General features: G+C 39.2%; 1 protein-coding gene across 10 annotated transcripts in view; it reads right to left on the reverse strand.

The window, feature by feature from the left end:
- Positions 1-25342, reverse strand: part of LOC149315604 (guanine nucleotide-binding protein G(s) subunit alpha-like) — a 155252-nt gene that overhangs the window by 38115 nt on the left and 91795 nt on the right. For all 10 annotated transcript variants that reach the window (XM_089513726.1, XM_089513725.1, XM_089513722.1 and 7 more), the window contains exon 5: positions 12957-13054. In XM_089513726.1, coding sequence (XP_089369852.1) covers positions 12957-13054 — 98 coding nt within the window. The remainder of the gene's footprint in view (positions 1-12956; positions 13055-25342) is intronic.

Consider the following 25342-nt stretch of genomic DNA (forward strand, 5'->3'; position numbering starts at 1 on the left):
TGCTTCCTAGAACAGCGATTAGGAGATGATATTATTGATAACAGTGGCTATAACACCATCAAAATTTGAACACAAATAATGTATCTTGAACCTGCACAGTTCTGCAGTTGAACCGATCTCTTAAGGGATATCAGCAGATTTATCTGGGCAGAGTCTAAAATTTCAGCCTGTTTAACAGTTTCTTAAATAAAGTAAAACAGCAGAGCATGGGGAAAATGATCAAAAATGGATAAAAAGATGAAATGGAAAGACAACTCCAGTTGCTACAGTAACACATACTGAGTGGTAGAGACGCTAACCTATTTTTAGTTCTTTTCTTTTGGAAAAAAAACCCAGAAGCCTGATGAAAAATAAGTTTAATGACAAATATAATAGTTTGCACATTAAACTACTAAATATAGTAACTGTCAAGTCATCTTCAAAAATGGGAAACACATTTAATGCAGCTCTGAGTCTGCTGCATACAAAGGCCTATAGCAGATACAGTACTATACTGGGAAATCAATCAGTCAGTGGTTATTTTCATAGCACTGGATGCAAGCCACTTTTATCTTCTAAGAGAAATTGCCTTTGCTTATATTCATCTGATGGCTACTTGACCAGGTGTGTGTCATTCACTACTATGCTTTGTTTAGTGAAGTAAACATGTTTTGAATGCACAAAAAGAAAGACATGGGGGAAAAGTCTATGTAATACGCCAGCCCCTCGTCCACATTCTTGGGTGTTAGGTGCACCCCCCACCATGAAAGTAAAAAAAAGTGAATATAAATAAATATATATAAAAATTGTGAATGCTATTTTTTTAAACATAATAGAACACTTCTCTAGGAATCTCTAAGTCCTCCAGGGCAATTCTATGGTCAAACATCTGCTTGATGTTGAGTCATGTTGGAGGACCTAGAGAATCCCAGAGAAATTGCTCTGGAGGACCTAGAGATCCTCAGAGAGAATATATTAATCAAATCTGCGAATCATCACATCCGTGAAAGGGAAACTAGCGATTGTGGGGAGCCAACTCTACTGTAATGCTAGAAAATCGCAAGCTACCTTAATTTCCTTAAAATAGCATCACTAGCCCAATTCACTTGAAAAAATTAAACAAAGCCAAATTATTCTGACACCAAGGCAAACCTTTAAAAAAAAACACCTTCATATCTGAAGCCAAACAAGATCATTTTTGGAATAACTGGTAGTACAGGAGTGAGCATACTGATTAATAAAATTGCTAGTGAGAATTCAGTATGTACAGTATACATTAAGCCTGTAACGTTCAATATGAAGTGCTTATGTGTAGCACACATGTATAAATGCTATGACTTTTTCCTATTCTCTTGTACATTAGGAGCATATGGGATGAAATGTATAATTGTATGTATTCCAATTTCCAGATGAATAGCTATGTTTGCTGTATTTAATATAGTACCAACTAAGGAAACGTTTGGACATCTAATAAAGCAGAATGCCCAACTTCTTCTGTTACAAAGCAGGAGCAGCTAAACAAATCATGGACCATCTGTCTAATACTGTGATGTCAGAACCTAGAAACCTATTAACTTTCCCTAGACAAGGGTGTGTCATAAGCCAAGAATGAATAAAAAATCTTTCATCTTATTTAGCTGCTTTTTCTTCCAAATAGAGTAAGTGAGCCATGTGGCCTCTGAACACAGTTTAAGAGTTTTGTGTCATCTAAAAGCTTAACAGATTTATTATGCTATAAGTTTTGTGCACTTGTATCTCTGATTAAACACATTCAGCAGAAAGACAGAATCCTGAGAACTGAATAAACTTTACTGAAAATTCGCCACTGTAGTAATTTGTTTTTAAAAAGTAGACCTTTAATTTTCTTTGTTGATGTATCAATTGAATATGAATATGAGATGGCAAGTGTTTCTCATGCTATTCAGAGGGAACAATAAAAGCTCACTAGCCCGGCCTACCTATACTTGCACATTTCTATCTATGATAACAGTAGAAAGTGAGAATCCTAGCAGATTGTATTTACTGACCACCTTAAGAATGTTTTTCTACTCATTTGGATCTCCAAAGGAAGTTGAACTTCATAGTGCTGGGTGCTAGAAAGGTAAACAGAAACTGCATTCCATACTGACTTCAGCAGTTCTACAAATATGTAATGTCAGCATCTCTAATACATGGAGCAACATGGTCAATTAACCCCCATCACCCGAAATTCAAGCACATATGATTCAAATATCAATGATTTCCTATTCACATAAACAACTCTTTTGAAATATAAGTTTTTATGTGTGTTCAAGGAATTTGCTGCAGCATTCCATGGGGGTGGAAACTGCTGCAAGATTCTCCTCCCTTTTACCTTTTATACAGTCTCATGCATGACAAAGAGCAGCCACTACATTCCCCACAATCAACCTTGCTAAAAATATGCATTTGCTCACTTGTTGCTCTACGTCTCATTTACATAAGTACTTTCAGAGCAGGGGGCCCTTTGCAGTAGATGCAAGGTTCTCAGTGGCCGAGAGAAACAAAATCCCATCACTGACAACTGCTTTCCAGATACACATTCCAGGAAAAGCCTCACTCAGTCCTCACACTGTTGTTGTGCTCTGTGTGTTCCAGGATCCTATGTATAACAGGGGCCCTGAACAGACAGGCCAAAATAAAGCTGCTTCAGGTCACTTTGGAGGTATGCATGCGTCCTAAGAGGCTGGAAGCCGCACCAAAACCACGCTCCAGTCCTAAGGACTAAAATGCAGCTTTGGCACAGCTTCTGGCCTTTTAAGATGCATCTGTCATTTAAACAGCATACCTCTAAAGTGACCTGAAGCAGCTTTATTTTGGCCTGTCTGTTCAGGTCCAGGGCTATGAGATTTGCTCCTCTCTATCTCATTAATTCAGTTTATCTGTTGTTCCTTATAGGCTACATCTGTACTGCAAAAAAAATAAATAAATAAGTTTGACACCACTCTAACTGCCATGGCTAAATGCTATTTGTAGTTTGCTGTGGTACCAGAGCTCTCTGGCAGAGAAGAATGTCTCACAAAACTACAATTCCCAGAATTCCACGGCACTGAGGCAGGGCAGTTAAAGCAGAGTCAAACTGGATTAATTCTGCCATGCGGATGCAACCATATAATGTCTTCTGTATACTGAAGAATGAGAACTCTTCAGATTCACAATAGAACTCATCTTTTCATGGCAGAATGCAGTAATGTGCAACACAACATTTTAAATTCTTTAAACAAAGTGAAAACACCCCTATATTATATGGGGAAGTTAGTGGGACAGGGGCATGATGAATAAAATGCTATCCCCTTTTCTTTTCCTCTCTTCTGCTCCCATAAACATCAAACAGTGTTCTTGTTCTAGACTGTTCAATCTCACTGTCACAATGAAAATTCTATTAAAATGTTCTTAGAATGTTGTATTATGATTCTGAGAAAGAGAATTTCATAAAGTACCAAGTACTTGAAATTGGTTATACCTTTTCAGCCAAAATACAGATCTGATTAATTATATATACTGCACTGTAAAACTTGCTAGAATTACAATGAACAAGACTTATCTGTTCCCCCACCTCATATTTCATTATAGCTCACCTAAGGTTTAAGCACCTTGCCTTTTACTGTTGATGACTTCTTTTAGAGGATTCTCCACAAGAGAGACCATTATTCAGTAGTGATATTTAGTTGTTTGTGCACCTACAAGTAGTTCCCGACTTAGGGCAACCCCTAAGATGGGGTTTTCTTGGCAAGATTTGTTCAGAGGAGGTTTTACCTTTGCCTTCCTCTGAGGCTGAGAGAGTGTGACTAGTCCAATTGGATTTTCCACTGGATTTCAAGGGCCAAGCAGGGATTCTAAACCTGGTTTCCAGAGGTGTAATCCAACACCCAAACCATTACACCATGTAAGCTCTCACAATAGTCATATATTCCTGGAATGCTCCTCTTCTACATTTACCCACAACTATTTTAAGTCCTTACTAACTAGCAATTCTTACAACTATATCAGCAACAGCATTCTACTATGAAACAACTACCACGGAAAATTGTTTCCTAGAGAGCAAGAGACTCAGTTCAGATGTCATTTCAACCTAGGCCAAACCATACAAATTCTCTTCTTATTATTGATAACTACAATGTAAAAACATACATTAGCAACCTCTAAGCTAAATGAAGCCCTTAGCCAAATTATGTGCACTCCACCAATTCACTCTCCCTTTCCTAGATTATTAGTGCAGGGACCAACTGAGAGATGGAGCCGTCAGTACACCTTTCAGTGTCAACCAGTTTGTTAAATGGAACTTAGGTTCTGCACATCATTGGGAAGTAGTCCCCCAACCTGCCACCTACTGTGCATAAAGCTGGGGAAGGAAGCAAAAAGGTTGTTCACTCTTGGTTTAGCATGGTGTCAGAAGCAATGTGATTTTAGTTACTACTCATCACCATTCTCTCTCTAATTGAAGACTAAAATCAAGATTATATCCCAGTTTTGATCTCTAATATATGATTATGCTGTTTCAGGCTTCACAGGAACTGCAATCCAGGAAAGGGAGGGAAAAGGAGTTTGTGAACCTGAATGACAATCTTGAATGCTAACTAATGGTTTGGCAACTGAGATCTTATCACCTGTACTAAAACATAGTTGATCCAATGATGGATTATGTCATGCCTCTACAAATCCAATTATATTTGGCTATGTGAAAACACTTCTGAGAGCAAAATCAAACATCTGGAGGTTAGAGGGACTTAACAAGGCATCTGGGCAGATGCATCATGTCTTCCTGTGTAGTACTTCAGGTATAGAAAGACACCTGGAGACATTCTTTAAAGAGGCTATCACATTAAGTTTAGAGCCCATCTTACAAAAATGCACCATGTGTGGCTCTTCCTTTTTCTTCTTCTATCCTTCACCAACTGTCTTTGAGTTCAATATAGATTGCTTCAACAATCATTCTTCTTCATGTACTGGATTTTTTTGTATGCAAACACCAGCTGTTGTATCTGAGAAAGTAGGCCAAGGCCCAGTACAGACCGCCGGTTTGTGGCGGCCTGGGGCCAATTTTAGGGTTCTGGAGTGCGCAGCATCCTCACGCTCCAAAACCCTAACATGTATGGATGGTGCCATCTTTACGTGGCACCGTCCATATGGCACGCACATATATGACGCAAGTGTGGCGCAGCATCCGCACCTCTGGATGCCGCTCTTGCGTCATGGATGCGTCACAATGGGCCAATGGTGCACTGATGACATCGTCCCTGCGCACCAAAAAGAACCATTCTCTGCAAATTCTTGATTCTTACAGGCCCTCCATGGCTGCTGAACCTCTTTCAAGCTATCACTGTCATTTTGCTCACATTGAAGTGCGAGAAAAAGTATAGGTTGCTGAACCTACATTGCCAACCTCTTAAGCCTCCACGTCTTCCCTTGAAATAGCAGAAGGCAAGTAAACATGCTGAGGCAAACATGCAGGAAACAGCATGAGAGTAAGTTTTCTCATGCTACTTCCAGCCCTTCCTGAAGTCAGAGGGGTGTAAAACAGCTTGCAAATGGCTTCCCTTGGCTTATTTCCTTTTCCACCTGAGTTAAAATCCAGGAAACCTTAACTTAGAGATATGCACTGAAAACCTTTAAATAGTGAGGCTATAAGAAAAATCACTAGGAAAATGATGGAATGATGGGGATATTTAAATGGTGGGGGGCAACAGCTTTTTTAATGTACATTGTAAGGCCATTTATGAGGCATGAGAATAGGAACAAAGTCAATAATGGAACAATATCACACGAAATCTCTAATTTTTATTGATTATTTCTGTATTAAAGTATTTACGACTTTCTTCACCATTATGGATACAAGATAAAAAGGATGTGTACACATGTATCCTTCCAAAATAAAATCCAATCAAAATACAGTACAGTAGAAGAAATTTCAAGGAGAACAAATTGCTAAGCCTACTACACATCAGATAAGTAAAGACAAGAAAATTTCACACCACTGATAGCCTTTTATATCATTTTCCAGACAGCTCATATTTAAAATAACTATTCAGTATTAAAATATGAGGTAAGCAGTTCTTCATTTGTTCTTATATGATAGCCTTTTCCCAATCTCATTCACTTTTTATACGGATCACTACCACAGGATATTCCCACAACGATAAAACCAGTTTTGTGCTATTTTATATGTTTTTTTAATATTATATTGAATATCTGTTATTCAGATTCTAGGTAATACTGACAAGGCTAAGGGTTATCAATTTTGTTTCTCTCAATGCCTCACAGCCCTTATTTCATTTTTCCACCTATGTTTACACATTTAAAAAAATAGTTGTAAGCACTTTTGTGATGTCTCTTAATATACACACATTTGTAAGCATTCTTCCTAATGCATGCATTTTGCAAGTAATTTCACCTAGTATAAGGGCTGTTTGTATATTCCCAATACACACATTTTATATGCATTTCCTGTACAATACAGAGAATTGTGTTGTAAAATTCTAAAGAAATACAGTAAATACAGCATTCTGATTTACATGTCAGTTTGAAAATGTGAATTCAGTAAGTTCATGCCAAATTGTGAACTGATCAAAATTTCCCCCCATCCCTAGGTAAGACAAAAACTTCAAATTTAAGTTCTGAACAATTATTCTTAATTGCTGTACAAAAGGATCCTGAAAGCCAAGGAGTGCTATGGTTTCTTGCCTAACTTTCATAGTTCTTTGTGTCAAATCCCTGGCTCAAGACTGAACATTTTTTAAACGCCAAAGTGAAAGTAACCAGTTTGGTAAACCCAGTTAAGGGAAGGGAAATCCACCCCCCAAGCTGCATACTTCTGTATAAGCAAGTAGGAAGTACAGAAGCTGAAGGGAGCCAGAGTTAGCTAAACTTCCAAACTGAGCAAGGGTTCATCTACAGTAACAAGCTTCGCAGGTCTATAAAGCATATGCTGTGGCATAGCATGATCATGATTAAATAAAGACAATCTATAGTCTTGGATTTCCCATATCAACTTACATAAAAAGTGTTACAAATAACTGCAAATCAAAAAGATAACCCCTGAGAACAGTGACTGCAGATTTCCATAGGGAAAATCTGTCAAAGCAGTTAATATGTTTAGCACAAAACACTGACAGGATTATGCAGCAGTACTGACAAAGTGTGGCATGATAAGAAATATACCTGTTCCTAAAAATACAATGGACTATGGAAGAGGTCACACCCCTCTACAGTTGTATATGGTATGGGAGAAAAAGGCAAAGACATGATGGAAATTAAGACATTTTGGTCAGGATGACTCTCTCTAATTACATATTTTTTATTTTATGCTCAATGATTTCTGATCAAACTATTTCTTTATTCGCTTGCATAGATTGTTGTGACTATGGCCATTAGCAAGGTCCACTGACAGAACTCTTTTCTCCATGGGGAAGTGCTATCAAAACCTGAGGACATAATATGGTTCACTTTGCTGCAGAATCAATATAGTGACTTAAATCAAGAATTCTAGTATCATATGTTTGAAAAAACTTGTCAACCAGAGGGGTTTAAAGCCTCTCGAAGAACAGAGGTTAAGAGAGGTCATGGGCCAGGGCCTAACTCTGTCATCTTGGCAGGCATGAGGACTGCAAATGAGAGCAAATAAAAGTTCACTGCCAAGAGCAGGGATTGCAAAGATCAACTCATCACTTCACAGCAATTGATGCTTAGTATTCATTCATCCTGCTATACAGGAACCACACTTTTGTAATGTACTGTCCTTTCTGAACAGCCTAATATTGAATAGATGCCATTTTCTCCTGGGATTGGTAGGGATGGGAGGGTCTACATGACTATTCAAATGTGTACCATGCCAGTCATATTTGTGATCTTGATATATACAGAATTCCTTTATACCTGGTAAGATTGTTTGTCCATATAGCCCAATATTGTTTGAACTTGCAGCAGGTCTCAAAAGGGTCAGGTAGAAATATTTCCTATTACCTGTGGCTAAGATGTTTTTCAAAATCAAACAAAATGTGCATTGTGCACTAATCTGTACTCCTACCCTGAAGCTTGCTTCTCTTTTTCACATTTTTGGCACAACACCAAAAAATGTGCAAAATTATCATCAAATGCCTGTTACAAAGCAATACATGGCATGTACTGTGCATGGGTCAGGTTCCATAACACTTTAATTCCTGTTTCCATCATATATAGTACTTATTTCCCAAGCAGAATAGAAGGGAGCAGAGCTTGAAACACATTTAATGTTATCTGCTACAAGCTGAGAAAGTCTAAAAAAAAACTTTGGGATCAAACAAAACATTATGTTAATATGTCCAATAACCAACATTCGTTACACACAGCAATGTCACTGAGAGCTAGGTTATCATGTAAAATTGGGGGTTAAATCCCAGAAGTGCTGAACAAAGGCACAAGAGAAGTGAGACACAGAAAGGGGAGGGGGGAAGTGCATGCACCCATAGCTTGTTCCCAGTCCAACAATGGACTGAAATTGTTATGTAGTAAGCATGCCTGATAACAGCTCAATGAAAATGACTTTAAAAACAGCCTTTTAAAAACAAAAACAAAACAAAAAACAAAACTGAACTATTGAACTGTTGTCCTTATTTTACCAAGCCTTGAATGCTCCAGAAGGTATTCTCCCTTCAGTATAAACCTGTACTACTGTGTCCCCAACATATCCTACTCACAAGAATCCCTTTCCACAAATGCACAAAATCTCCAAATCATACCCACATGCTTATAAATACAGAAACAGGATCATATAACAACAACAACAACAACAACAACAACAACAACATAAAGTTTATTAAATTCCCCGTCTCTCCCAAGGATCAAGGCGGAATTACATCAATAAAATAATACAATAATACAAATACAAGTGATAAAACACTAATACTGAATTTACCACATCCCTATTAGTTCTCTAAAGACAGTTCAGCAGTAGCCAATAATCATAGTCAAGAATGGAACATTTTCATAAGCTTTTATATGGAGTCCGATGGATAAGCCTGCTGGAAGAGATCTGTTTTGAGTGCCTTCTTAAAGGCCTCTAACATATTGATGAGACGGATCTCTTCCGATAAGCTATTCCATAATTTTGGAACCGCAGCTGTAAACACCCTGTGGGAAGTTGTCATTAACCTAGTATTATGATGTTCCAATAAGTACTCCCCTGATGTTCTGAGAGTGCAGGGTGGATTGTGTAGGGAGAGGCATTCCCGCAAGTAACTTGGGCCTGAGCCATGTAGGGCTTTAACCAACACCTTGTACTGAGCCCGGAAGCTAATTAGCAGCAAGTGAACAGATTTTAACACTGGTGTTATATGGTCAAACCTAGATGTACCAGTGACCAATCTGGGCAGGAACAAGATCTTGAATACCCAGAGATCAGGATGTACACCTGAAGCCAGACTACGTCAAGGAACAATAACTGAAGTGTATCACCATGATACTTCACTTTCTTCAAACATATGCTCACACTTTAAAAAAAAGACAGAAACACTTTTATTCACCTTTCTTTTCTACCATTACGACCAGGGGTAGGCAACCTTTTTGAGCCGGGGGCCGGGTTGGTGTCCCCAGACAACGGGGAGGGGGGGGGGAAGACCCAAAAAATAAATAATTAAATAATATAGGACAACATTTTCAAATGTTGGACACATTTTTAAAAAATGGAGGACATGCAAAAAAATTGATGATTTTTTAAAAATGTTAATCTAAATGCATGTTTCTTAGGCATTATCAAAATGGAGGACATTTGGGCATTATTCCTAGACAGATGGCAGAAATGGACTTCCCTTTCTGGCCAACCCCCTCTCCCCCCATTCCAAACAGCACATTTGGGCATTGAACATGGCTTTACTTAACATGGCCTCTTGCATATTTCAGAGGCTTATTGCATAACCAAACTCTTTGGGTTTCACACTGAACATGGGTTCACATGGCTATGCATATTGAACATGTCAAGGTGGTTTCACAGTTCTTGCACCAAGTGTACTTCTCAGAAGTGTGTACTTGGTCAAGGGACTTTGGTTTTTCTTCACTGCGCATGAGTTTGTAAAAATCACAGCAATTTACATTGACCTTGCCTCAGAGGCTTTCTGATATCAATATCACCATTAAAGAACCAAAAACACACAGAAAAGGCACTTTGGAAAGTCACACTCTCTTGGCTTCAGAAACAGTGCATGCATGCCTCTCAAGCTGACTCTCCTCCTTCTCCTCATCATCATCACACTATCATTGTCAAACCAAGGGAGACTTGTTAGCATTAAAAGCACGCAAAATAAAAATTTTAAAAACCTTGAGGCCTCTTGTCCACTCACCACCTCTTCCTTCCTCCTCTTCTTCCTCCTCCTTCTGCTCCCCCTCCTCTTCCTCCTCCTGCTCCCCCTCCCCCTCCTCCTCCTGCTCCCCCTCCCCCTCCTCCTTCTGCTCCCCCCTCCTCCTCTTCGTCCTCTTCTTTCTTCTCCCCCTCCCCCTCCCCCTCCTCCATGCGCCATGTGGCCTGGGGGCGGGGCGGAGCAGGCAGAGGAGAAGGAGGTGGGTGGCGTGGGCCCGCACGGGGAGTCAGGGAGGGCGGCGTGGTACTTCCCCTTTTGCCTCCTCTGTCCCAGGCTGAGCGGCCCTCCTCTTCCTCCTCCGTGCTGTGGAGGAGGAGGAGGGCAGCGCGGTCAAGTGGCCCAGGAGGAGGAGGAGGTGGCGTCAGGACCGGGCTGGGGCCGGTCCTGATGCCTCCGCAGGCCGGGGGTTGCCGACCCCTGATTATGACAATGCACTGTTTAACAGGGAAGCGGCCCACAGAACTAGCTCACTAGTTAGGATGGATTGATTTAAACTGAGACAACTTAGATCATGAAGAGAAAACACTGATAAAGTTTCCCTTAACACTCTTCCACGGAATTTTTTTTTCCAGAAATGGTTGAAATGTAATCAATTAAATGTTTGTTTACAAAGCAGGTAAGCAGTTTAAAACAGCTAGGTGAATACACACTGTGTGTCATTTTGACTTAAGTTTCTTTTTATTCATTTTGGAAATACAGTAGTAATACATAATGTACTCATTAGTTGTGTAGGCTGTGGGTGTTGTATCAATAAATCAGGAATGAGAAGTAGTAAATCACTCATAAACATAACAGCATTTAATGCATAAAACCAACTGTTAATCCCAAATACAGCAGAATCTCACTGAATCAGTGTGAACTTGGTAAGTAAAGTCACCTATACAAGTTCCACTAATTTTAATAGGTTTACCGGCATTCAGGCTGACAACTGGATTAAGGCCATGGTTTATTAAGTAAGAGTCTAGATACTAAATATAAAAATGTTTCACAATTGCTATTGTAGTATTGCTGGATGGCAAAATATAAATACATATTTATACAACACCAACATCTCCATTCATGAATATGTTGATGATTTAAATAGGTATTATACTTGGGACCATCCCCTGAGGAAAGAGAGAGGACAAAAGTCACAGAAGGCACTAGGAAGCCATACATATAATAGTGGATCTTAACCAAAGCACTCAAATGCAACAGTTCAGGCCAGTTTGGCCACTGCCACATCTACCTGCTTGATTTTTTTTCATAAATAAATATACACCATGCTTAAAACTTCTACAAATAGATTAAGGCCCTATGCAGATGGGCCCAAACAGCTGGCCTATGGGTGGACTCAGGACACAGCATCCTGATGATGGATGCCCTGACTCCACTCCCAGGGCATCATGATGCCGTGCACCATTCCAAACTGCCACCGCCCTTTAGGGGCAGTGTGTAGAGCCCCTTAGTTTCTCACATTCCCACTCTCATTTTTATTTTCAGAGTAATAACAGAAATGTGTTCTAGTGGAAGGGCAGAGTATATCTCTAGGCCTGCCAGAAATATGGCTGGGAAGGGGTGACAGGATCCTTGAGAGTCCTCTATCTTGGGGCCCTCTATCCACTTGCCCTCTGCCTCTCTCTTCTGCAGCTATGGTGCACATGGAGGCATTGGATGCTGCAGAAGAAAAGAGTCTGGGAGGGTGACCAGGATAAGTGGTAGGAAGGCCATAAGAGGTGTGCAGAGAGCAGAGCCCCTTCCTTCCCTCATGCTGACTCTGCCTCTGGGCTGGCTACCAAGAGGGAAGGACCAGGTGTGGGCGGGAGGAATGCGGTAGAGCCAAGGACAGAAGACAAATGGATGGATGCCGGCTGGTGGGCTGGCTAGTGAAACACCAGGATGCAGGCTCACCAGGCAGGAGGGCAGCGGCTAGGAGGAAGCAGAGGCTGGCCAGGGGCATCTCCCGCATCCTGTGTCCAGCTGTCTGCCCGCTCACCTGTCTGTTCATTCTTCATCTTCAAGCAAACTCAAGAATAATCAATAATCAACAACAGTTAAACCCATGAGTGTGGAGGGCTGACTGTAAAACTAACTCACAACATTATCTTCCCATCGAAAGCCATTGATTTTTTAAAAAAGCATTCCACACATCACCATTGCAAATTACTGGACTGGAATCAGTTCTTTAATTATGTTACAGTTTTCATGCTGAAGGTACACACAATAAGAACTTTTCAAAACTGCATGCTAACTGCTGAATAGCCTAAGCAGTCTTTCACATACTTTTTGGCGATTACCTATAACTGATTGGCAATGCAAAATAGATCTATGTTTTTTAAAAACCCATTAGGACAAGTCATCTATATAGCTATCTCTACATAGCTCTTCCATATGCAAAAGTCAAGAACAAATACAGTCCCAGAACAAATAAAATTACAGAGGACAGAAGGAGAAAACCACAAGATAAGATTTCTTATAAAGTTGAACAATGATCACAGTTTCTGACCCTGGGTTTAAGTACATATAAAACCATTTCTCTATTCACAATAAAGTTACACATATTTTTTGAATGGAAGATTAAAATAAGAAATGTTTCCCATATTTATCCCCCCATCCCACACAAGAAAGAACGGTAAGTGAAACTGTACTTACTACTGTGCACAATCAATCAACTGATACTCATTAGATCGCTCATAGCAAGCTTTTACACCTTCATCTTGCCAAAGTGTTTTTGTATGTTCATAGAACTCCTAAAAAAAAGAGGAGGGAATTAATTATCATGGACAATGCACAGGTAAAGGGGGAGAAAGGCACTATGCTTTAACATAACAAACAACAACCAATTAAATAAATGGTTCTTCAGAAATTTCCATTTGAACTGCAAACAGGTTCCTGCATTAACCAACAATGTAGATCTCCAGTTAATTGGGTTCAATAAATATATCAAAATACACATAATAAAAAGGCTTCAAGAAATCAAATCCTGTATTCCAACCAATGCAGCAATGTGCTAAAGAGAGAACAGTGGAAGGTTATGCAAAACTACTATAAGCAACTGTGCTTATCTATAGTAAAACACCTTCTACCAGTCGAGCTGATTCTCCTTTGCTTTGCACCCCCACTTTCCTAAAATCTGCTTTGGATGACTGGAGACTGCCGGGCGGGGGGGGGGGGGAGGACAGGAAAAGTCCATGGCACAAGTGGAAGTCCACTCACACAATATGGATGTAAATTATTTCCGTTCCCTGGACAATTTTGTTAATTTCCTAGAGATAATTCCAAAATTCACAGATTCCATTACATTAAATGGAAACTTTATTCAAGGGTTTTAAACCAGAAGCTACTACAATGCGCTCTCTCTCTCTCGCTCTTGTTTTTTTTTTTAATGATTATAGTGGTATGGGGGGGGAGTGGACTTTACAGCTAACTAGAAAAAAATAACATCTGGCTACTAAACCCAGCCAAACACAATTGGTTGACCCTGTCAAAATATTACTATCTTTAAACCAACTGACAGTGATTTGTGTTTGTTTGAAATTACTTGGGTGAAGAAGCCAATCAGCTTCTCCATAATAAAATAATGTTAAGACATGCATGTTTATTTTAACGTGTTTTACTGCTGGCAATCACTAATAATAATATAAAAAAATAATACTATGGAATATATATATATATATATATATATATATATATATATATATATATCATTGTGCATATTCTGTTGCTTATCTAATTCAACTGCCAAAAGTGCTGACTCTCCTCTGGATGAAACATCTCAAAAAATTATAATACAGGTATATCCTATTCACAGTTTCACTGACGTATGATCAATTTTTTCTCTCTTTCCCCAACTTATTTACATTTGCTTTATTTCTAGAAAGTGGCAACATTAACATAGCTGCTAATATTTCTATGCACAAAAGTAATTTTCTATATTTAACAGTGATACCTTTTGGTAAGTAAGGCTTCTATACAAATGGCATAAACATTTTTTTGTTGTTGGGATGAAAAGCAGTATACCTGATGAGACAAAACATACGAAGCACTAACTCTCTGAGAAGACTATTTTTAAATAGTCTTATTCTTTTCATTATTCATGAGTTACACACTGTTCAAATACAGAACAGAACATAAATAATTGGGCTTTATCAATCAGCTGAGAAGCCTAAACAATAAGGAGTTTGGAAAAAAATATTTCAGAAAATGACAGAACTTCTTAAGAGATTTCTATTGACCAAGAACTCTGTACAATTCATGTGTATTTACTTGTTTTAAAATCCAATCTAAAAACAAATAACAAGGATATCTGGAAAGACATCCAGGAAAAATACAGCCAAGGTGAGCAAGTCTTTACTGACCCAAAAAACATGAGTCAATGTAAGTTCTGTATTTTAACTATTATCAAAAAAGGAACCATCAACTGGTGAAAGGCAAGTGTAATCTATCCTGGAGGCACTCCCCTGCCCCCACTTTCTCATACATCCAATCTTTAGTGTGTGCAGTTATTCCTGTTGGAATTTTGTAAGTTATTTGGCATTGTTTTCCTTTGCTTAGATTCTCTGTTACATGTCCTTCAGTTTTACCCTGGACTTATCCATGGGTCATATCAAAACCCATAATTCTGGACCCCAAACCTGCGCTCAACTTATACATGAGGTCAATTTATAATTGCGTATATACAATAATTCGAATTAGAGGATGAGAAGTTTTAACTCTGCTATGGCAGCTCCCTATTTTTAGCATTTACCATATTCTCAGGATGACCTGTTTTAATCAGGGTTGAATGACATTTCCTTCCATCTCTGCAGTTTACATTTTTCTCCTTCAGTTCATTGTTGGTCTTAACCATATTTCAGTATTCAACTAAAATAAATAGAACCTCTCTCTAAAATAAATAGACGTTTGGTTATCTCTGATAGAGAGGTGGGATATAAATATTATTATTATTATTATTATTGTTATTATTATTATTAAATTATAGTTTCACATTTATAATTCAAATCCAGTGATGACCTGTATGATGAAAGCCATCATAGATCATATACCACTATATATATATATTCTCAGAGGTGATACAACAAAATCCAAAATACATGAATTTGTGATATACAGTAGGATCGCCCTATCTGCAGGATTGACAACCACAGTTTCACTTAACCCGCATTTGGGGGGAAACATGTCTCTTTAGGCATCCAGAGGCCTTCCAGTGCAACTCTATGGTCAACCTCTGGCAGAGATTGATCATAAAGTCATGCTGGAAGTCTTCAGATGCCCAGAGAGACCAGTTCTCTAGGCATCTGGTGGTCCTCTAGCATAACTCTATGGTCAACTAATACAGTGTTTGCTATTATCCATAGCTCCACATATTCGCACCAAGACAAGGAACATAGCCCTAATGGATAGGGGCCCTACTGTACCTTTATTAGTACCAAAAGGCACAAAATATATTATGCAGGCTTTTGAAGCTCACTGACTTTTTTATTAGTCAAAGATATTAAAAATCATACGAGAGAAAAAAAGTGACAGAATCAAAATCCCACAGGGAACGTTATTGCAGGTAGAAGCCACTACCCACCCCCCACTTCCCCCATCCTCATCATCAATATCCTGCTTTTCCATCAAAATTGGGACTCAAAGCAGCTTAAAAGGACAATTAAAACCACACTTAAAGCATTAAAACAGAATTAAGCTATTATAATATTAAAACACTTCACTCAATAATAGAATAAAGCACAATTTAAAAAAAATATGAGCAAATTAAAAACAGTACAATTTAAACAGTGCTGTACCCTGAGTCTGTTCTTTAAAAACCTTGTTTTAAAAGCCTGTCTGAACAAAATAGTTTACCCTGTTGACAGAAAAGCAACAAGGAGGGGACCATTCTGGCCTCCCAGAGTTCTAGAGTCTAGGGGGAGCCACCAAGAAGGCCCTCTCTCATGTCCCCACCAACTGTCTTTGTGGAGGCGGTAGGACTAAGAGAAAGGCCCCTCCTGATTCTTTCAGGCCAACTCATACAGGGAGATAGAGTTTGTTAAAAAGCCAGGTCATGAATTATATACATAGGGCTTTATGGATCATAGCCAGCACTCTGAATTGCACCTAGAGCTGTTTTACAGAGGCATAGTATGGTCTCTGTAACCTGACCCTGTTATCTGTCTGGCTTGAGCTCTTTGGACCAGCTGAAGTTTCCAAACACCCTTCCGAGAGAGTCCCAAGTAAATGCATTACAGTAGTTCAAATGAGATAGAACTATGGTGTGCACTACCACGGCACCTCAAGGAACAGACACACAAGCTTTAAATGTGCAAATCATCCCTGGCTACTGCTGAAAGCTGTATTTCCAGGTTCAAAGTTGAGTCTCAGAGTATACCCAAACTGCGAACATGTATCTTCAGGGAAAGTGTAACCCCATTTAACACAATCTGAATTGCATGGGGGGGGGGGGGAGAGAACCCCGAGGAACCCCCAGCTCAATAGCCAGGGTGTCAAACAGGAGTCCCCCAGCACCAACTTCTGGTTTGCCCCTCCAAGAAGGAATGGAGCCACTGTAAAATAGTACCTGCAAGTCCCATCCCAGCGAGACAGCCCAGAAAGCTAGCATGGTCGGTTGTACTGAAAGCTGCTGAGAAGTCCAGCAGAACAAACAGGGACATATGCCCCCTATCCAGTTCTCTGCATAGGTCATCCACCAAGGTGACCAAGGCTGTCTCTGTTTCATAGCCAGGCCTGAAATCAGAGTGAAATGGATCTAGATAATCATGGACATAGACTGAGAACGAAAGCAGTAAAAACAAGGCAATAAAATATATCAGTAAGGAAGCCTGCATTTCTCAAACACAGAATTTTTTTGAGTGACGACAGTTCCTATGCATGTGCCAAATGAGCAGACAAACCAAATTTCAATATATAAATATTTCTATAGTGTACTCTGCACAGTGGCATCCAATACCAGAAGAATTGGGACTTCCTACCTCTCCTGCTGCAAGCCCTATGTAGTGTCAATATACCTGCTCCAAAGGTTTCACAACTCAGTAGAAGCAGTTTTTAGGCTGTGGGGATTGCAGAAGGAAGGAAGAACAAATTCTGGCAGAAGCAGTAAGTCTCAGTATAAGCATACCACTTGATTTTGGCTGTCCTTTTAAACAAGATGAATGCTGAAAATAAACCTCTCTGCTAACTATTCCACTTTTGCATAGTATTAACACTGCAGACTTTATTAAATTCAGTAAATTCATACTTAGCATGTTATTTAACCAACTAAATACGCTCGTTCTTCCACATTTGCTAGTGTTAGGGGCACAGGACCCCCGTGAATGTGGAAAAAAACAGAAATAACAAAAGCACTATGTTTTTACCTGAAAGAACACCTCTCTAGGAATCTCTAGGTTCTCCAGTGCAACTCTGTGGTCAACATCTGCCAGATCATAGAATTGCACTGAAGGAGCTACAGATGCCTAGTGGAGTGTTCTCTCTAGGAATCCCTAGGTACTTCTGTACGACTTTTGGTTTAAAATGACCACAGAGTTGTGTTGAAGGACCTAGATATTCCTAGAGAGAACATATTAATAAAATCAGTGAATAGTCAAAGCCGCAAATGTGGAGGGACAAGTGTAATGATCTAAATGGAAACTTGTCAGTTCTTACATTTATCAAAATGTAATGGGATGGGTTTTTCTCTATCCAGAAGAAACAAAACAAGAAAGTAAGGCATAAAGATAGTGTTCTGAGGCACCAAAGGAAAGGCTGGCAGACTCTGTTGTGGAGCATGAGCTGTATGTGTGAAGCTATAGCTACTAAGTTTGGCCAATCTAGATTCTATTTTCCTTGATGTCAACACCTTTGAAGATGAACTATAACCCAGGAACAGTTATGTTATCTTTCTAATGTGGTTAATAACTTTCCACGTGGGATGGGAAAAGGTTGTTAAATCCACACTCTTTGAACTTCTTCACTGGGATCCCAAAAAGGACCTACAGTTAATACAGACATTTAGTTGATGGTATACAAATAGCTAAGTTATGCATTTCAACTAAATTCTACTACCAAAGAAGCTAATACAGGTTATTTGGACCGAATGAACTGTAAATTGTGGCTTTACATTAAAAACAAATTCAATGAAGAATTAGCTGGTCTAGGTATGCAGTCTTTATAGCTTCTAATTGCTTATCCCCCAAAATTAAGGCCCGGGACAGATGGGCCCGAAGCGGTGTGCCGCTGCCAATACTAGGCTTCTGGAGCGTGCAGCAACCACATGCTCCAGAACCCTAGTCTGTAAGGGCTGCAGCATCATGGCGGCATCCAATCCACATGGGTACCGCCATGATAATGTAAGGAACGCACAGCGTGCAGATGTCAGTGCGCATCGCTTACATCACCGGTACGCCAATGTCGCACCCGTGACGTCAGCCAGGTGCCATAAAAAGAACCAGCTTTTCACAGGTTCTTTTTACTCTGGAGGGACACCACACAGTTGGCTGATGCAGCATCCCTCCAGAGTTAAAACAGGAGCCTGCAGTCCACCGTTTCGGTGTGGTTTGTTTGCCCCTAAGTTCAGTTTCAACATTTACACAAAAGACACATCAACCTGTATAGTGGCCATTTATACATTGCCAAAAGATAAGAAAGACACCTCCAAGAAGAAGAAGAATGTGTATACACACATTTAGAAATAGTTAATGAAATTTAAATAGAAATACTATACAACTCACATCATGCATAAGTTTTTGACCATACAATCTAAATTTGCACATTCTGTTGTTCAGATGTTAATGGACAACTTTAAGATCCCTGTCATCATTTCTTATGCTTGTACAGTATTTTAAGTTGACTTGTACTGGATAACATTTAACAGAGAACACCTCATAGAGGAGTGTCCAAGAAAGCCCTTCACATAGAAGACAGAGTTCTATAAAGTAGAAAGTAGCTGGACAAGAAGCTATTCAGCGCTCTCAAAAATATAAAGAGTACAGTGGTGGGCCTCCTAATAAGACTCCAAAATAAAGCTTCCTTTTTCCAAGCTTTAATTTCAGTGTGTCACTGTTGTGTTAAGCAGTGTACAGGATGCCCAGCCAATCACATCATACTGAGATGCTCATGATCTTGTCCTCTTTGGGCCCAGCCCCCAACTCCATACAAAAGGGCTCTTGTTTCTGCTGCAAACACAGCATGTGCACAAACGGCATGGCAAAAGCAGTGAGGGTCAAAGGGAGGAACACTGCTAATTGATCAATATCAAACTTTAAACCTCTAAAGTACACTTTACTGCTAGAACTGAACAGTGTGACGATGCATAGAAAAAAAGGAATCTGACATTACACTGTGTTACCCTTGGTGTTTAGCAGAAACTTGTGTTACATTTATAGGGGGGAAAAGGTTAATATGAAGACCATGGAACTACAACAGAGTTTACCTTTTCCCTTTTTAAAATGTTAGGTCCCACTACTATTTTTATTTAGTACAAATGTGCACTTGTAAATACAATTACCTTTAGATTGGCATGTTTGCATTTTAAAAAAAAATCTTTAAAAAATAACAGCATCATTCAAAAGCACTGAGTTTAATATGTTGTTGTTGTTGTTGTTGTTGTGTGCCTTCAAATCATTTCTGACTTATGGCGACTCTGACCCTATGGGTTTTTGGGGGGCAAGATTTGTTAAGAAGAAGTTTGCCACTGTCTTTCCTTCAGGCTGAGAGAATGTGACTTGCCCAAGGTCACCCAGTGGATTTCATGACCAAGCAGAGAACTGAACCCAGGTCTCCAGAATCATAGTCCAACACTCAAACCACTGTATCACAGAGCCTTATATACTTAACTTTAAATGACCTAAACATTATAACACTTCACAGCCATTGGCAGAGATCCTGTATTGCATGGTATAGCTTAAGAATTCAGCAGTCATAACTTTGAACTATCTTTCAACTGAACTATCTTCTCATACAGACACACAGCTCACTGTTGAGCTGCTGCAGCTTTTTCTCAGACTATTCACTGGCTAGTTGAGGTGATGGTGAAATAATAATAATAAAATAATAGTTTATTTCTATAGTGCTGTAAATGTACACAACACTGTACATACAGATAATCAATCAATAAAAATATAAAATCTGCCAATGGCATACAATCTACAAAATACATAGAAACAATAGGTAGTAATAGTTTTTTGTGGTTTTTCGGGCTATGTGGCCATGTTCCAGAAAAGTTTCTTCCTGACATTTCGCCAGCATCTGTGGCTGGCTGGCATCTTCAGAGAATTCAGATTTCTCTGAAGATGCCAGCCACAGATGCTGGCAAAACGTCAGGAAGAAACTTTTCTGGAACATGGCCACATAGCCCGAAAAACCCACAAAAAACTATGGATGCCGGCCATGAAAGCTTTTGACTTTACAATAGGTAGTAATATAAAATAGAATTAGTTAAAAAACAGGCAACAATTAAAACATCAACATCCACTATTTAATCAAATGGTGAACCTATGACACGTGTGCCAGAGATACCACTTGGCCTGGCACCCAGCTGAGAAAGCTTTCCCTGCCTTTCCCAGAAAGATGGAAGCTGGGAAAGGCGCTGGGGGGGGGGGGAGGAACTGGTGTGAACCTGTTCTTCCTCCTCCCAGACCTTTCCTGGCCTCCAGCTGCCTCTCCAGAGACAGCTGGAAGCCAGGAAAGGCACAGAGAAGTCCCACCCCCAGTGCCAAAAAACCCTTTAGTTGGGGCACTTGGCCCTGGAAAGATTTGCCATCACTGACCTAGAGATTCCTAGAAAGAACGTATTCATCAAAACCGCAAATAATCAAATCTGCAAAAGTGAAAGCCGCAAATGTGAAGGGTCAACTGTACACAGGCACATGTTGGCCTTACCAACATGCTAGCCACTGTCTTTTTCATATACAGTGGGATTTGATATCCACTGGGGTTTGGTTCCAGGATCCCTTGTGAATAACAAAATCTGTGGATGCTCAAGTCCCATTAAATATAATGAAAGAGCAAAATGGTATCCCTTATATAAAATGGAAAATCAAGATTTGCTATTGGGAATTTATACTTTAAAAAAATATTTTCAAGCTGTGGATGCTTGGGGGCTGACTGTACCAAGGCAGGAATTGTATGGCCCCCTCAGGAACTGGTGAAATTCAATTCTCAACAACCCAATCAAGCATAACTAATGGTAATCAACGCTGGGAAACGCATAACTGGAGAGCTGTACGACACTCTTATCTATAAATAAAGGATTCAAAAGGAAATCAGGGGGAAAATCCTCAAAGTGTTGTATCTGAGTCACTGACGGCCACTTGTATTTGAGTCACTTCAATATCCCTTAAGGGAAAGGTCAAGAAAAATGAATTGACTTAGAGGGAAAAGGTAATAACAGATGTGGATTTTAAAAATGAATTGACTTAGAGGGAAAAGGTAATACAGATGTGGATTTTTCAAACTAGACAGATCATCAATTAAAGCCAGAAAAAAAATTTGAATTTTGCTTTGACCGAGGACTTTCAAACAACTTGTACAGAAGCCAATAAGAAACTGAAGTAGCAGCTATTCAGGGAACCAGCTGAAAAGCCCATTTCAGTTGTTGCAAAGGCTCACTCTCCCCTCGGCACTGCTAGAGCTCTTCAGAAAATAGATATGGGGAACAAGAACGTTGCAGCAAATTTCTTGTTCCTCCTATTTGCTAAAAGAATGCCTAGAAGAGTATGGTGAAAACAATGGTAGTGGCAGTAGCTTGAAAGAACTGAAATGGGGTTCTCAAGCTAGCGATAGCAACCATCAGAGTCAGTAGCTGTTACCGTTAGCTAAAAATACAATACAATTTTTGGTTGTACAGGTATTCGTTGGCAATCTCCCATCCAAGTACTAGCAAGGGCTGACCCTACTTAGCTTCCAAGATCCATGGGGATATGGTACCTTTTGAGTATTTTGAATATTTAGGCACTATGGACTCTGTTAAATAAATGGATGTGCCACAACATTTGATTGTCTTATGCATAACCTGTATTCAGGGCATGAGGATAGTGTCAGGACAAAATACAGAGAAATTGAATACTTCCGAATTAGCAAGGAGGATCAAGCAAGGTTGCATTTTATCACTCTATCTGTTTAACTTGTATCTAAACATATCATACATAAAGCAGGATTAGACTCAGAGGAAGCAGGCATGAAAATTGGAGGGAGGAACAGAAACAATTTAACATATTCAGATGACACCATACTACTAGCAGAAAATAGCTAACACTTGGAACGGTTAATGAAAGAACTTAAGGAAGAAAGTGCAAAGGCAAGTTTATAGTTGAATATTAAGAAAACAAAAAATAATGGTCGCATGTGATTTAAATAACCTTAAAGCAGACAATGAAGACATTGAAATAGTTCAAGATTTTCCATACCTTGGCTCAAGCATTAATCAGAATGGAGACAGTAGTCAAGAAATCAGGAGAAGACTAGGACCTGGAAGGTACTAGAGAAGCTCCTGAAGTGTAAAGATGTATCACTGAATACTACATTTAGGATTGTCCATGCCATCATATTTCCAATTTCTATGTATGGTTGTGAAAGCTGGACAGTGATGAAAGTTGATAGGAAAAAAACTAAATCATCTGAAATGTGGTGCTCGAGAAGGATTGTGCAGATTCCATGGACTGCTAAAAAGACTAATAACTGGGTCCTAGAGCAAATCAGGCCTGAACTAGAAGCCATGATGACTAACTTGAGGCTGTTGTACCTTGGCCATATTATGAGAAGATATGATTCACTAGAAAAAACAATAATGTTTGGGAAAGTAGAAGGTAGTAGGGGGGAAAAAAAGGAAGTCCACATTCCAGATGGATAGATTCAATCAAGGAATTCATGGCCCTGAACCTGCAGACCTGAGCACGCTGCTGATATGGTGATTTAGAGGTCTCTCTATGGTCATCATACGTCAAAGCCAACTTCAACAACAACAACAACAACAACAACAACAACAACAAATAAAGGAGTCATAAAGTAAAAACTTCATACTTAAACCACTGTCTACCAGGAGGAAGACAAATGAGGGATCAGGGCAGACTATAGCTCCTTCACAGCAATTTTGTGATTCCCTTCATAAACACAGGATCCATCTAACACTCTTCAAAAGTATAAACCGAAATAGGTTACAAACCTTACCAAGGCACCCCTGTCATATCTTGTAATAAGCATTACCTGCAAAGAGAAACAACCAGACTCGTTCTTGCATGTTGATTATTGTTACCATAATATCAGTTCATTTGCTGTTGCTTTCTAATACAGCATATGATGAGAAGCATTCTACAGATACTATTCTGCTACCCACAGTGACCATATTTATCTATGTATCTATTAAGCCTTTCTACTTAAAATTAAAGTGTTAACACCATCTGATTACTACTTGAAATAGTCATCTTAACCCCAGAAGTAAGATAGCTCAATCCTTCCTAAAACCAAGAGGAAATAGCCTTACTTCTTTTAAAAGTGGTATCAGTCGGCAAGAAATCTAGACATTTTTAAAAATTACAAAGTAACATGAGTTGAGGGAGATACCTCTCACTAATGATGTTGAAAGATTACGTAGTAAGGCAAGGTTTACAAATAATCTCACGTTTGGTTTCTAGTAAAGGGCAAGGATTGGACAGATGAATATACTCCAAAAATAATATAGTATTGTATGCACTTCTATACACATTTCTCCTTATGCAAGGGGTGATACAGTGATACATGGGCCACATTAAGGCCAACTCTTTTTGCATCTAAGTTCTCCAAAGCCCTCACATTAACTCTCTAGGTCAATCAGGTGATAATAATTTCTAAAACCCTGCCAACTTTGCTACTTCAGGAAGCCTCAAGCAGCAGCCGTTTTACTGGTCGCCTCCTAACATTCCCTTTCAAAATACCCAGAAACTGAGATCAGACAGACTTCTAAACATGTGATTTTTGTCAAAATAAAAATAGGACAGTGTGGTTCACCATAAGTCCAGTGTGGCAAAAATTGGTCCCTGCACCTTCTGCAATTGATCAACCTGTCCTAATATATGTTCTTGACATGTATTTATTCAACTGAAGACTGCTTCACAAAATCTGGCAATGTACAAAAACTGAAAGAGAATGTGTTCTGATCCACATTATCATTTAAGAAATGCAAATTAGATTGGTTCAGTTTTCTCCCCAATCTTCACCTCTAGGTTACCAGATATATTCCAGACATAACGTGCAATAAAGGATGCTTTTGTTGGGGGAGTAATTGCATTTCTTAGTGATACAGTATTTTCCATGCTGGGAAAACACAGTGCTTTTAGAATAAATGCTTTGAGGGAAGGTATGTTCAAATAAATATCTATGCTTATATACTGTCGCAAACTGACCATCCAAAAATGTCCTTAGAATGAATATACAACTCTTTGATAAAATATAACGAGGACAGACCTCTTCTGAAAGCTTGCTATTTATTACTTATATCAAAAGAAGCCATTGCTGTTTGGTTTAAAACAACAGAAAAAGACACAGACAGACACACAACCTACTGAAAAGTGTGCACAAGGGTTACACAACACTGCAGTTAAAACAAGAGATTCAATTTTGTTAGGACAAAGTTCAGTGCCCCATGAAACTACATGTTTCATAACAGGAGTTTTAAATAGGTCACTGCCTAGTAAACCTTATGATTAAAGGTCAAACAAAGTCAGGCTCTACAGTGAAAATTACACACACACACACACACACACACACATACACACACACACACAGAGAGAGTTTAGGTTGTTTTTTTTAAATACCCTTTGACCCTGGACAGATCAGATCCTTACAACAATGCTTTATAAAGTGTGGCAACACCATGTTTACCCTCCTGTGAGCTCAGCAGCTCTTTCCTATTCCACTTTTAGTCAGTAAGAACATACCTGTTGAGGTCACAGTATATCCACAATAACATCGTAGAAAGAGGGTTTTCTTAATTCCATGGTAAGCTGAAAGTTGCACTTACAAATATCACTGTGGGATTTACAGAGATAATTACATACTTGATATTCAAAAGGTATATCATGTTACAT

The sequence above is a fragment of the Sceloporus occidentalis genome, unplaced genomic scaffold (assembly GCF_023333645.1).
Source record: "Sceloporus occidentalis isolate IW3139 unplaced genomic scaffold, rSceOcc1.0.p SCAF_3, whole genome shotgun sequence".
NCBI classification, from domain to species: domain Eukaryota; kingdom Metazoa; phylum Chordata; class Lepidosauria; order Squamata; family Phrynosomatidae; genus Sceloporus; species Sceloporus occidentalis.